At 32.6% G+C, this 14,504-nt stretch overlaps 1 protein-coding gene across 1 annotated transcript in view; it reads right to left on the reverse strand.

Moving 5' to 3' along the window:
- Nucleotides 1–314: 314 nt before the first annotated feature.
- The window catches only part of PolH (DNA polymerase eta), a 33,762-nt gene continuing 19,572 nt past the window's right edge, over nucleotides 315–14,504 (reverse strand). The window contains exons 6-8 of the mRNA XM_075357833.1: nucleotides 5,598–5,787; nucleotides 4,154–4,326; nucleotides 315–1,738 (exon numbers count right to left, since the gene is read on the reverse strand). Coding sequence (XP_075213948.1) covers nucleotides 325–1,738; nucleotides 4,154–4,326; nucleotides 5,598–5,787 — 1,777 coding nt within the window. The 3' untranslated portion in view covers nucleotides 315–324. The remainder of the gene's footprint in view (nucleotides 1,739–4,153; nucleotides 4,327–5,597; nucleotides 5,788–14,504) is intronic.

Below are 14,504 nucleotides of genomic sequence, written 5' to 3' on the forward strand. Positions count from 1 at the left end.
AACATACCGTTGTTTAATTACTGTAAGGATAAATTTCTAATTTTAGTGCACAAAAACATCATAAATTAACTACTTCTTGAAATTAAAAATGTATTAATCATGTTAAAATGAAATTAATAAAATAATATAAATAATTTTTTCTAACACAACTGATTAATATTTTTAAAATAAAATATTAACAACCAATGACTTATCACTATACTAACCATTTCAATAACCACAATATAATCACAGACATGATTCAATCTATAGACAACACAATCTTTTGACCATTCTTGAATAAAATTAATTAAAAAAATATTTACTATCACAGATCAGAAAAAGTTACTTTGGAGCAAAAAAAGATAAAATACTTCTATGTTTTTTACTATCTATTGTAGATTTTTTCTTAGTAGGTTGATGTCGTTTTCGTTTTATTGGCGATTTATTTTTAATATTAGATTCATTGTTTACTGATGTTTTATTTATAACATTTTTAGAATGATTACTAGATTCATTCTGGTAAATGGAATTCCATTGCTGATGCAACTCTAAAGCAATATGATGATCAATATGTTCTTGAAAGTCAATAACTACTACACTCTCCTTACAATATGAGCAAACTTTAAATAAAGATTCACAAGACAGCCTGCTGTTATCAATTTCTTCAATTGCATCAAGATTTGTTTCTGAACACCCACCAATATTTGTTATAATTCTTTCAGATTTAAAATTTTCACTTAAATTAACTACATTCAATTTGTTTGTTTCAACAATTTCAATTTCATTGATTTCATCAATAGAATCTTCATTAAATTTACTTTGCTTTTCTACATCAGCAATTTCTGTTTTACTTTTTACACTATTATACTCATTTAAGTTATCACAGTTATGTACGTGGACTGTAGTTGTAAATACAGTTTTAGAACTGGATGGATTGGGATTAGAGCTACTTTTACTTATTACTAAATTATTGCTATAATTAATATAATTCTTTACATTATTGTTGGATTTATCACTTTCATGACCTTGAACAATATCAAAGTTTTTATTCTTGTCATTATTATCCTGACAGTCACTACTTTTTTTAGTTCGAGCAATAATTTTGCGCTGAAGTGGAGACGGTAATAAAGACACAACATTTTCATCTAAATCATTAAAATCGGGAAATATTTCACTAGGGCTTACCCAAAAATCATCTTCATCTGAATGACAACTATCGTTACCATTATCGACACAATTCCCTGAATCCATTTCATTACTGACGGATTTCTCTTTCAAATTTACATTACTATCACTAAAGTATGGACTCTTATCAACTAATGTTACATTTTCAACAACTTTATTTTTGGTGACATTAGCACTATTATTAATATTCAGTTCTGTAGAGATGATTTCCTTACTTAAAATATTATTAGATTCTTCGTTCACTGAAACTGATGAATGTGATAAATTTGGTGACTCATTTTTAACAGAAATATCTTTTTCAGATGATCCATTTTTGTTAATTTCATTAAATAAATGCTTATTATTTTTAAAATATCTTTCAAAAAAGGATCCTTTATTCTTAACAGCTAAATAATTATTTTCTGAGATTTCTTTAAATTTTGTTTCTCTTTCTTTATTTAGTGAAGATCCAGAAGGTCCAGCAGTTGAATTATTTTGAAAATACTGATTTATTGTTTTTCCTGACAAGCTTGAATTTGAGTCATCAATAAATTTTCCAACTGAAATACCAAGAAATGAAAGTGGTGGTGACCTGAAATAACAAAACAAATTTAAAAAAATATATAAATTACCAGACAGAAAAAAGTTAAATGCATTTGCATTTCTAATGCATTTAACAATTCAATGACTGCAGCCTGCAGCATTGTAGGCTATATGTAATCATAGACAATAATTCAGGATACGGTTAAAAATTCTTTGTTAGATAGCAATATTCACAGTAACATTAAAATGTTAAACAACCCAATCTGCAATCTCTTCTTAGATACTAGAAAATATCATACACAAACAAAATCATCTATCTAAGAATGAGTAGTAACAATTAAGAATTTTTCAATATCATCATGACAATGTTCTGTTATTTATTGTAAAGGAATCCAAGGATCACATTGTTACCCCTGAAATTCATGTGATAGATTTCTCATGTAATGCAACATGAATATTACAGATTACCCATTATACTATAAGAATTTAATGCACCTTTTAAAATTTTTTTCTAAACAAATGGCAATAACTAGAAATCAATAATTGTAGACTGAACACTACATTAGTGAAAAATGTAATTTTCTTCTAGAGAAATCAGTTGCTAAAATGTTTCATAACTTCAAAAAAATTTGTTATTTTTTTAGAAAGAGCTTTACAAACCAAATGTAGGAATGGTATTCACACTACAAACATGGTGGATAGCACTAAAGCAATCAAAATCTAAACAATGTCAACCTGCCAAAATGAAAAAATTTTGAAAAGTTTGCAACACAGCCAATGAAGATCGTAATTAAGCCAATAATGAAACTTTGAGATAAGAGTATGAAAGATGTGAAAATTAACTCTTTCTGCAATTTGTTTCTTGTTTATTGACAAAGATTAATGGAAATGTTTTAAATTTTGTAAACTTTAATATTTTTCACTTGAAATATTTTCTAAAATGAATCCAAAAAATTACATCACAAAAAAGAATTATTTTTTTAATCAGGGAAGAGGCAACACCATGTTTTAGTTTGTTAAAAATGTTCTGCTAAAGATACTGTATTATGTGTTTATTTATTATTTATACATTTTATTTATTTATTTATTCTTTGTTTGTTTAAATATATAAAATTATTAAATTTATTATTTTATATTCAAGAAAGGTGTATCAAAGTTAATGAGAATTTTTAAATTCTGAGGGCTCTGTCTTTGACTCAGTTCATATTTTCCCAACTCAATGGTAGCACTGTCTATAATGTGTACCAATATTTTCAGCCAAATTAAATGCATAGTTCAAATTTGGTAGCCAAGTAATTAAAACATATTTTATTATGACTAGCTATTTATTTTGTTTGAAAATGATGGAACAAAGGATTTACATTAAATCTGGCATTAAAAATGTATCAAAGTGCAGTGAAATGATGAAGATAAGAGAAGGCTTTTGACGAGAATATTATGTTGACACCATGGGTTTATGAATGATACAAATGGTTTCAAGACAGCTATAAAGACGACAAAAAGGTTAGATGTACAAACCCAACAAACAAATAAACAATTAATAAAATATTGACAAAATAAAGAGATCAAAAACCATAAAATCACTATTAGAGAAGTTGCTAAAGAGGTGGAAATTTCTTTTGCTTGTGTGGAACACTTCTGACTGACAATCTAGGCAAGAAACAAGTGGCAGAGAAATTTATTTCAAAGCTGTTGAATTTTCAACAGAAGCAACACTGAAGAATTTTCAACATCACAAAAACATTGGAAAACAATTGTCAATCACATCACTGATGACTTAGAATTACTCAAATATGTCATAAACATATGACGAAAGCTGAGTGTACAATTGTGATATTGAAATGAATCCAATCATCCCAATAGAAGCTTTCTGAAGAACCAAAACCAAAAAAGGATATCAAGTTTAATCAAATGTTAATGTTTTCCTTACTGTTTTATCCAAATATAATGGTGTTATCCATTATGAATTCTTAGAAGGTTGTAGGATCAACAAACAGTACAATTAGCAATTTTACACCATTCATGTAAGGAAATCAAAAAAAAATCCACAAATGTAGATAAACAATTATTAGATTTGCATCACGATAATGCTCTAACTTATTCATAATTATTTTGCCAAAAATAACACCATACTGATGACACAGTCTCCATATTCACTAGATACAGCACCCTGCGACGTTTTCATGTTCCCACTGATTAAAAGAACACTAAATGGTCAACAATTTATGTTGATGGATGAAATAAAGAAAAACTTGCTAAATGGACTTAGATTACATATAAAAAAATGCTTTCCTTACAAAATAATTATTTTTGATAATTCAAATTTTTCTTACTTTTCTGATCACACATCAAGTGAGTACTATTATTTAAATAGTACACAAATTTAATTATCAAAATTTTATATAGAAAAGTTAAATTAACCATAGTAATCTGTTAATGTGAAAGAATTTATTTTATAAGTTACCAAGTATCTGATGATTGTGATGCAGAATTAAATTTTTTAATAGCAGAATATGCTACATCAGCAATCGCCTCAGTATCATAACTTGGAAGTGCCACAGAACGAGACATAGCTGTTTTTTTCTTGTTAATTTCCTGCTGAATAGAAACCGTTAATGACTGTGCTTTTCTTTTATTCTGAAATAAAAACAGAAAATTAAAAGTAGTTAGAATACAAAACATACTGAAATTGAATTCAAAATACTCAAACAACTCAAAACAATAAAAATAAAATACTATAATAAATAACTAACAAGCAATAATACATAAGTTAGTTATTTTCACTGATGACTTACCTGTCATTCCTGAATTAAACTCAGAGTTTATAAACATTCAAATATTTGTTTGAACAACAAGGCTGGATATCAAAACTGCTAAACTGTCTTATATCATATCATAACTGGCTCCCAACTATTTACAGGAAATTTTTTTACGAAAAGAATTTAATACCATAAAATTAATAAAAATGAGAAAAAATTAAACAACTTTATCAAGACATATGTTAGTTAAAATTGGTGTGCCTGTCCAAGCCGTGTGAATTTGATCTATATGATTTTAAGAATTACACCAGAAAAATTATTTTTGAAGACAAAATTATGTCGCAAATATTTCTCATTACACTGTCAAAAGTATCTGTAATATCAGCTGTGCCCTTTCACTGTAAAATTTTATATTAGATCAATGTACATTGTCCTCTTTCTTACAGCCTAAGGATTTCAGTTTGGAACTATACATCTGAGTGAATTATATCTTATACTTAGGACAAAATGAAAAATATTATCACAGTTCAAAAGAGTCTTTTCAGACTAAAATATAGTTTAGTTGGTTTTATTTTTTAGCCAGAATTAATTGTGACTGAAATAACTTGTTTGATAAACAAAATGTTTTTTTTACTGAATATTAGTGTGCAATTATTAAAACAAATTAAAATTTTGTAATATTATTTTTATTTATCATCTAAATCATACTGTAAATATAATATTGAAAAACAACTTAACAAAGAAATCATAATTAATGCCTGCGGTATCTAATTACTTTATCATGTTTAGTTTTTCTCAACATTAACAGTATTGATTATCTATATTATAAACTATTAATATATAAGAAAAAATTAAAATGGACTTGCAGTTCGTAAGATTACTGAAAATAATTTAGAGATGATATCTCTTAAAATAAAAATATATTTGAGTATTTATTCAATGAGAAAGGAACATAAGTTTATAAATAAAGAAGTAGTATTATAACAAAAAGAAAACATGTCATGGTCAAAAATATCTTACCAAGTTACTAGATGCAAAACTATTTTTTATCAACTGGTGATAAAAATGTTTATAATATAATGTTTGAAACTATACAAGTTTTAAATACAAAGTTTTAACAGATTTCAAGAAAAATAAAATATTAATCACCATATGGGTATCCTCATCTAATCTTTCCGATATTTCACCAGCAAGTTCACCAATCCAATGTAATACATCCTTTTTTGTGTGTAAAGCAGTGCGTCCACGGAACTGTTTGCAACATCCAATACTTTTTGATATTAGGCGAGGGGTTACTGGTTCTAAATCTATGCCTCTCGCAATATTGTACAGCCAAGTTCTAAAACAATGATTTTAAATAAAATAAGAAAGAAAGAATTTGAAAATCAAAACTTGAAGAAATAAATTAATTACATTTTTTTAAAAGTATAATTCAAAATAAAAAGCATTATCCACTTGCCCAAAATAAAAGTTATAATAAAATCTAAAAACATATAAACAAGAAAATAATTTTCTAAAGTCAGATAAATTCAACCTTTTAATATAAGAAAATGGAAATGTTTAAAAACTATCAAATAAGAAGGAAAATAAGACTGTTCAGTATAAAATGAAGACAGATTTAAAACATTTTTATCTTAATATATAATAATAGTACAACAGGATGTAATATTTAAGATCGGGCTTTTCTCTAAAATAGCAACTTCAACAAAAGTCAGATCAAACCTCCACAAGGTGTGACTGGATATATCTAGAAAAGTAGAATAAATCTGTCCAATAAACTGAATCCAAACAAACTTCACAACTTCATTTATCATCACGTCAAACCCCACTATCACTAAATCACATCTATCGTTGTAACTTTGGACCTAGCCCCATCACAGGTGACACCCTTGACAGTCAACTATGAAAGGTCTTTTAAGGAATACTTCACCAGATGAACCAAGCAACACCAGAGTTCAGAGAAGGCAACACACAGATATGGTGGTTGCCACTTAACAAGGCTTATCATGTTACTTGGCATGCCAAGTAACATGATATCAGAAGCATTAGAATGCTCTAACACTGCACACACAAACAAGGAACAATACAAAATCCAAAACCAAACCAAATCGCCTACATTTCCACAAACAATGTAAACTCATTCATGCAGACTGGTATACTAAAAATAATAACCAACCTAATGGATCAACACAAAATTCTCATCATGGGACTGAAGGAAATATGAAACACCCACCAGGACACCATGGAATCTGAAGGATATAGGCTCTTACCAGGCTTACCTGGGAAGAATGATGAAAAGTTACCCACCAGTTTGGAACAGGCTTCTGGCCAGCCTCAAAATAATAAACTCCATACAAGAATTCAATTCACAATTCCCAAGAATCTCAACACTCACCCTAAAAGCATCTAATAAAATCTACACCATAATAAACATCCACACCCCCACTATTTTTTTTGTAGGGTTTTTTGTGGGTGAAAACACTTTGGCCTTATCAACGTCCAGAATAAAATTTTAAGGAAAAAAGAATAGCAAAAAGAAAACTAGAATTACCTTAAAAACTAGAAAAAATTAAACAAAAACTTACAACTAATATCACAGTTAGAATTTGTTTTTAAAAAAACATTTAAAACTAATATCACAGGCATAAAACTAAAATTAAAAATAAGCGTAAAACTAAAAATGTAAAATTTAACTAAAAAAAGAATTTAATAAAATTCAAGAGGGGTGTAAACGACCCCAACTTGAATAACAGGAAAACTAAAAAAAATTAACATATAAACTAAACCTCCTAGGTTAAAAACTAAAATATTAAAAAGCTAAAACTTAACGACTGATAACACAGATCCTCTCAGAGTTTGTTAAATTTATTTTATTTTTATTTTAGTTAAAAATAAAATAAATTTAACGAACTCTAAGAGGAGTGTAAAAGGCTCCTTCTCGTATAACAGAAGAAAATAGAAATTTAAAAAGAATCACAAATATTAAAAAAACGTAATTCATAACACAATTAAAAGGTATGTAAAATATTAATAGTTCTAAGAAATAAAAACACGCAGTCCAAAGCTTCTTTATAATTGCCCAGAATTTGACAAATTTTCCTGGACAATTTAATTTTACGACACAAGACTGCATAACAAATGCACTCCATAAGAATGTGGCGTACAGTCAAACAGCAGTTGCATTGTACACATATTGGTGCATTTATTTTTGACATTAGATATCCATATGTGACTGGTATGGCCTAATCACAATCGACAAAGACTACTTCCTCTTGACAGAGTTTTCTGAAAGACAAGTCCCATGGCAACACAGTGTTTTTAATGTATCGGAGTTTATTATCAACTGTGATAGTCCAGTCACCTTGGCACTTTGCTCGAAGAGTGTGTTTTACACAATTGATAAAATCAATGTAATAACACAATTTGTGAAAGAAGGTTAACTATATGCGTCTTTAGCAGTGGAATCTGTGCCTTCATTGCCCACAATTCCTACATGACTAGGGATCCAGCAGAAAGAAACTCACTTGTGTTACGATGGTTCAACTCAGCGATTGTGTTATAGATTTCAGTGACCAAAGGATGTCTAGAGAAAATTCTGTTTTGATCCATCTGTGTATACTATTGCATCTGGGTTTATTTTGGAGAGAATATTGTGAAAACTTTGCTGAAAGACAAAGGTGGTGTTGTTTCTTGCATACGGTAAGATCAAGAATAAAATTTATAAGGTTGATTCTCCACAAAGGATATGAAAAGGGATAAGTTTGAAAAATAGGAGGTATGGCTCTGCAGCTCTTCTTCCGACTACACCCAGAGCTGCAGATTACTACACACACTGCGTGCGTGCACACACACACACACACACACACACACACACACACTAGACCAAGAACACTACAGAAATTACAACATATATCCTTACAAAACTATATAACAACATCCTATACTGTTTCTTCTTTCATTTACACTCAGCAACATCTTATGAAACACAACCATAACCCAAGGTGGAAACTATTGTGCCAATGGGTGATTGGGTTTACATAGCGAGTCTCGAACAATGTCCAGGGGCATCTGGGCGAACTCAAATGTATTTAGATCTAGTTCCAATACAAGTGCGCTCTGCTGGAGTGGTCCGTTATATCCGCGGTACTCTTGGGAACAAAATTGAAAGTCCACAAGAAACTCCTATGATGGTTGGTGGTCCATCTGAAAAAAACCACCAAAATCAATCTAGTGAAAAGGACTTGCTTGGCGTTGTTTGACAAGGATAACAGTCCAGAACACAGTGCTAATTTAAATGGTGGCAAATCAAGTCTGGAATGCAAGAACATCAAATTTGTAATTCTTAGAAACAGTCAGGAAGGTGGCTCCCTACATAAGGTCTTGCCTTTCCTATTTAAAAGTCATAACGGGTTCAAGTGGTTCCCCAAACAACATAAAGAAGTTACGAGACAGATTGATTTTGATTGAGACACCTAATGATGAGCAGAGTTGATCTCTGTTACGTCTGACTAATGTAGATGGTATAAATATAATTGCAGAATGCTACAAAACCCTAAATATGAGCCAGGAAATAATTTTTGCCGAAACCTTTTAGATATGGATGTTACTGAAATAGCTAGTAAGCTTAATCCCCAAGATGTTATAAAGTGAAGCATATAATGAAAAGGCAGAACAGAATGAAAGAACCTTCTCTAACACTGACTTTCAAACTTCCAGCCCCATCGGAAAAAATAAAAATTTGTTATCTTTCAGTTCGAGTATGACTTTTCATTCCCAACCCATGATGATGTTTTAAATGTCAAGGATCACACTACAACATCTTGCTCGAAAACAGAGATCTATGCTTGATGTGCAAAGGTAATCCACAATGATACAACTGCCAAGAAGATGAAAAATGTGCGAGTTGCAGTGGTTCACATACAGCTCATTCTCGAGATTGCCCAACTTTTAAAGAAGAGAAGGCAATTCTCAGAATCCGTATGGAAAAGAAACTATCTTTTCCAGCCGCACAAACAAAATATAAAAAATTAATAAACTTTCATAACTTGGTTAAACCTGATATTTCTTTCGCAACATCTAGCAAAGCTCCATTAACTGCAGGTAACCAATAATGTAAATCCTGCAGTGAGTTAAAAAAACTTTTGCTGATCACAAAAACTTGAGTTCATTACTTACAGTCACTATTTCAGAACTTACTAAGACAAATAAAAGTCGATAATTGCAACCAGTGAAAGTGAAACCAACAGTTCAATCCCTGAAAGTTCCTGTCCCTAAAGTTTTACCTTTACAGACAGGGGTAAATACAGCTGGTGGTAAGCCACGAAATAAGCTCCCTGTTAAAGGAGCTCACACAAGCACCTCCCCTGGGATGTCATCTACAACGTCCCATTTTTCAAAATCTCCCCTTCCAACACCACATTTACTGGAGGATATAGTAGAAGAACAGCCCGATCCCAGGTCATCATAGTTTCTTAAAACAAAAAAATTTGAAAAAGACAAACCGAATCACCTATAACTAATTTTGTCATATATTATCTGTAGTCTGCATCTAAGTAATTTTATTATGAGCATTACTCAGTGGAACGTTAGAGGTCTTTGGTCTCACATTGATGATATTAGTCTTGACGCACACCCATGAACCATTAATAATGTGCTTCCAAGAAATACATCTATTACAGCAAGATTTGGTAACACTCAAGAGGCTACATATGTGAGAGATACGACTATCTAATAGGCAGCAGAGAGAGAGTGAGGTGGTGTTGGTATTTTTATGCGGAACGATGTGATGCTGCACATTTCTTTTGTTGCTGTAAAAATCTCAGCCCCCTTTAAATGGCATATCTGCAATTTGTATCTCTCACCGACGTCCGAGTTCAATGCTGTAGAAATATCAAATCTCACGTAAATCTCATCACTGTCGTTAATAGTAGGAGACTTCAATGCTCATCATATTTCCTGGGGTTCATCTTTCTGCTCCCCTCAAGGAAATATGATAAACAGAGTGAGACAAAATTTGGACCTTTGCCTACTGACTGAAGGACATTTATGTCCTCATCTTCTGGTACACTGTGAAACATCGATATCTCCTTATGGTCACCAAATTTACTCCCTCAACTTAATTGGTCTGCTTGTGGCAACCTTTACAGCAATGACCACAGGCCAATTAAAATAGTTTTTGGTGTCGACCACAAGGTGAGTAAACCATGGAGATGGATTGTTGAAAAGGCACATTGGAACAGTTACCATAAAGCCTTCCCATCACAATATGACGATGGTGAAGACGTCCTTGACCAATTTACCTCCTTTACATCCCTGATACTTGACAATGCTAATAGTTGTATCTCACAAACATCGAGAAACCCAAGACAATTAATAGCAATTGACGACAAGCACTATGCAAATTTAATCGCAGGCTACAAATGAACACCTAGATTTGTACTGTAATCAAATTACAGAGCGGTATGTTGTCGGGTATTCTTAGATGCTAGGAGGAAGTCATGAAGGAAATACGTGGACACCATCTCACACGCTACTCCCACCTCTACTGTGTGGAAAAAGATCTGTACAATTTGCAGATCACCAAAACAAACCTAAGTCGCTGAATGCCAAAAGTACCTGTCCACCATTAAAGTGCTTGGAGCCTTAATCTCGCTGGTAGCAGTCATATCTCTCGGTTAGCTTCCTACAGCAGCGTGGTAGGAGTCTTTTCCCTTAGATGTTGGTTGAACAAAGCGACAGCATCAAGGGACTCCCACACGGTCCAACAATGCGGCACTTGCCACACTGACTCACTGCTTGTGAGTAGTGGCCAATTTTCCCCTTGACCTTTTAAATTCTAGGGTGGCCTGAATTCTGGTCCCCCCAAGAGGTGGGCATTTGAACATCATGTGTTCATTTGACTGTACCTCCTCGCAGACGCATAGCTCATCAGCTGCCAGGCAGAACTGAAACAAATATAGGTTTAAATTTACATGGTTGGAGAGCACTTGGGCTCCCATTGCCCTTAAAAAGATGAAGAGCCTTTCCCAATACAGTGGTAGCCTCATAGGAGGTTGTTTTAAAAACATCAGTGCATACAATTAAGGCTCTGCGCTGGGCACTCCGTAAATTTTGAATAAGTGCTCGATTTCTTTGCAGCCTATGCGCCTAACAGATGCTGCGAATGAATCAACAGTATTACTGAATGTGTGCAACCATCTGTTTCACGTTTGTTATTTGTTGATGATTTTGCCATATATATTAGATTCCATTCAACAGCCACAGCAAAGAGACAACTACAGAACACAATATCTCACCTTAAAGCTTGATCCAAGGTTACCTACCGGCTTCACAATTTCACCTGAGAAAACAAAATGTATAGTCTTTTCTCGCTTGCAGCACCCTTTTATATCACAAATCTTTCTGAATGAAGAGTAAATTGCTATCTCCCATGATATTAAGTTTTCAGGTTTGTTTTTTGACAACCGTCTTATGTGGGGTCAATCACAGAAAACAATTAAAAATTAAATGTTCCATAGATATGCTGCTTGTTGTTAGCAATACTAATTGGAGAGCCGATAGGTCATGTATGTTGCAATTTTATTTTCCTTAGCTCATTCCCACTTAAATTATGGTTGTATCGCCTACTCTTCAGCGTGTAATACCGCGCTAACGATGTTAAATGCTGTACATCATGCTTTTCTTCATCTTGCTACAGGTGCTTTTAGATCAAGCCCGGTCACTAGCATACTTATTGAGTGTGGTGAACCATCACTTTGGGATAGACGTGACCAACTTCTAGCATCTTACTTAGCCCATCTTAAAGGGTAACTGAATCTCTCAGCTTTTACCGCAGTTCTTATGAATCCTAATTTACAAAGATATGGAGCCCATACCCTTTTCACTGCACCTATGGGTGTACATACGCCCCCACTAATAATAAAAGCAAATCTCCAAAAGACCGTAAAGAAAATATCTGAGACCTACTTGACCAGATCATAAATAACATCCCCACAAATCACATTAAAGAACTAATCAGATGTTTCAACACTCAACTAGGCAGAGAAAGAAGATATTGCGACATCACTGGAAAATGGATCGCCCAAAAGAGAACAAATGAAAAGAACAGAGACTCATCTATCTCTGCAGAAACTACACCCTAACCTTGAAGTACACATATTTTAAGAGGAAAACCTCAAAAACCTGGAAACAACCCAACTAAAAGAAAGGAGAATGGCAACTACATCACGACTCCATAGACAAACACCACCACAAAGAGATCTACAACGTAAAAGTCCTCCAAAGAATAAAAACAGGCTCAAATCACTACATAAACAGACCTTAATAACTACAGAGTAATCTCAATGCCAGACACAACATACAAAATTCTTTCAAGAATCATCCTCAACAGGATCAATTTACAACTTGAGAAATAACTAGAATACAAGGGAAGTTTCAGACCCTGAAGGAGCTGTCCAGAGCACATCATGAGTCTCAAGCTAACAATCGATTACAACAGAAAAAGAATCACATACATGGTGGTAACCATACATGGTGTAGACTTCAAGAAAGCATACGATTGCAGCCACAGAGAATCCCTACTAAAAATTCTAAGACAACTTGGATTATATCCCAAATTAATAATCATAGTAAAACTGACCACCACAAACACCAAGTCAAAACTGGACTCTGTCAAAGCGAAGGATTCTCACTGCTAGTATTCAACTGTGCTCTGGAAATGGTAATGAGGGAATGGCTCAAAAAATTCCCCCAAAAATATAAAAATAGGCTAAAAAATCAAAACAAACTGCCTTAGATTTCACAGACAACTTAGCAAATGACATAAATGTAGCTACAACAAGATATTAGAACTTCAAAACATTGCAAATAAAATTGGCCTCAAAATATCATTTGAAAGAACAGAAGTTGTGTCCCAAAAACAAACAAAATTAAAAGAAGTAAACATAAATGGTAATAAAGTCAAAACAGTAATCAATTTAAATACCTTGGAGAAATAATAACAAACAACTTAACAATAAACCTCAATCCAAACAAGAACAAATTAGCTAATGCACAAAGATTAAATGATACACCTACATTAAAAAAGTCTACCCATAAATGCAAAAATAAGACACTAGAACACAATTATAAAACCGGAAGCCACATATGCATGCTTTCATCTGAATGAACAATCAAAGACCAACAGACTCCAGAAATTTTAAAGAATTGGAAGAACCTGCATCATAGTGACAAGCGGTGGTCGATCGTGCCCAACCAAGTCACGTACAAAGAGTTGCAACCCATCACTGATACCACATGTAAGAGGGGACTATAATTCTTTGGACACATCATGAAGATACAAGATTTGAGACTACTGAAACATCTCAAACAGTACAATCTCAATTTGAAAAAATCAAGAGAGGATGCAGATGGATCAGGGAAACCCACCAGGTTGGTCTAGTGGTGAACGTGTCTTCCCAAATCAGCCGATTTGGAAGTCGAGAGTTCCAGCGTTCAAGTCCTAGTAAAGCCAGTTATTTTTACTCGGATTTGAATACTAAATCATGGATACCGGTGTTCTTTTTATCCGGTCTCAATTAATCACATGTCTCAGGGATGGTAGAACTGAGAATGTACAAGACTACACTTCATTTACACTCATACGTATCATCCTCCTTCATCCTCTGAAGTATTATCTAAACAGTAGTTACCGGAGGCTAAACAGATAAAAGTTTAGTTTTAGATGGATCAGGGAAATAGGGGATCTGAAGAAAATTGCCCTTACACCAGAACAAAAACAAGATCAAATTAAATGAAAAAAAAACAAAAACACTCGCTTCACACTCACAAGGAAGAAACACATAACACAAACATTTTCATCACCAGAAAGGGCGTGGAGATCGAAACGTACGAAAAAGTACTGGGAGGACCATATGGCCTGAATGGTCCCTTCAAAGAGATCTGGATAATGTACTGACTAAAGTGATTCTATGATATCATAAAAGATAAAACAAAAGTAATACAAGTCTATTATAAGACCATAAGACTATTTTATTATTCATATTTTATGTTTCATAT

The sequence above is a fragment of the Lycorma delicatula genome, chromosome 2 (assembly GCF_047948215.1).
Source record: "Lycorma delicatula isolate Av1 chromosome 2, ASM4794821v1, whole genome shotgun sequence".
In the NCBI taxonomy this organism is placed as follows: Eukaryota; Metazoa; Arthropoda; class Insecta; order Hemiptera; family Fulgoridae; genus Lycorma; species Lycorma delicatula.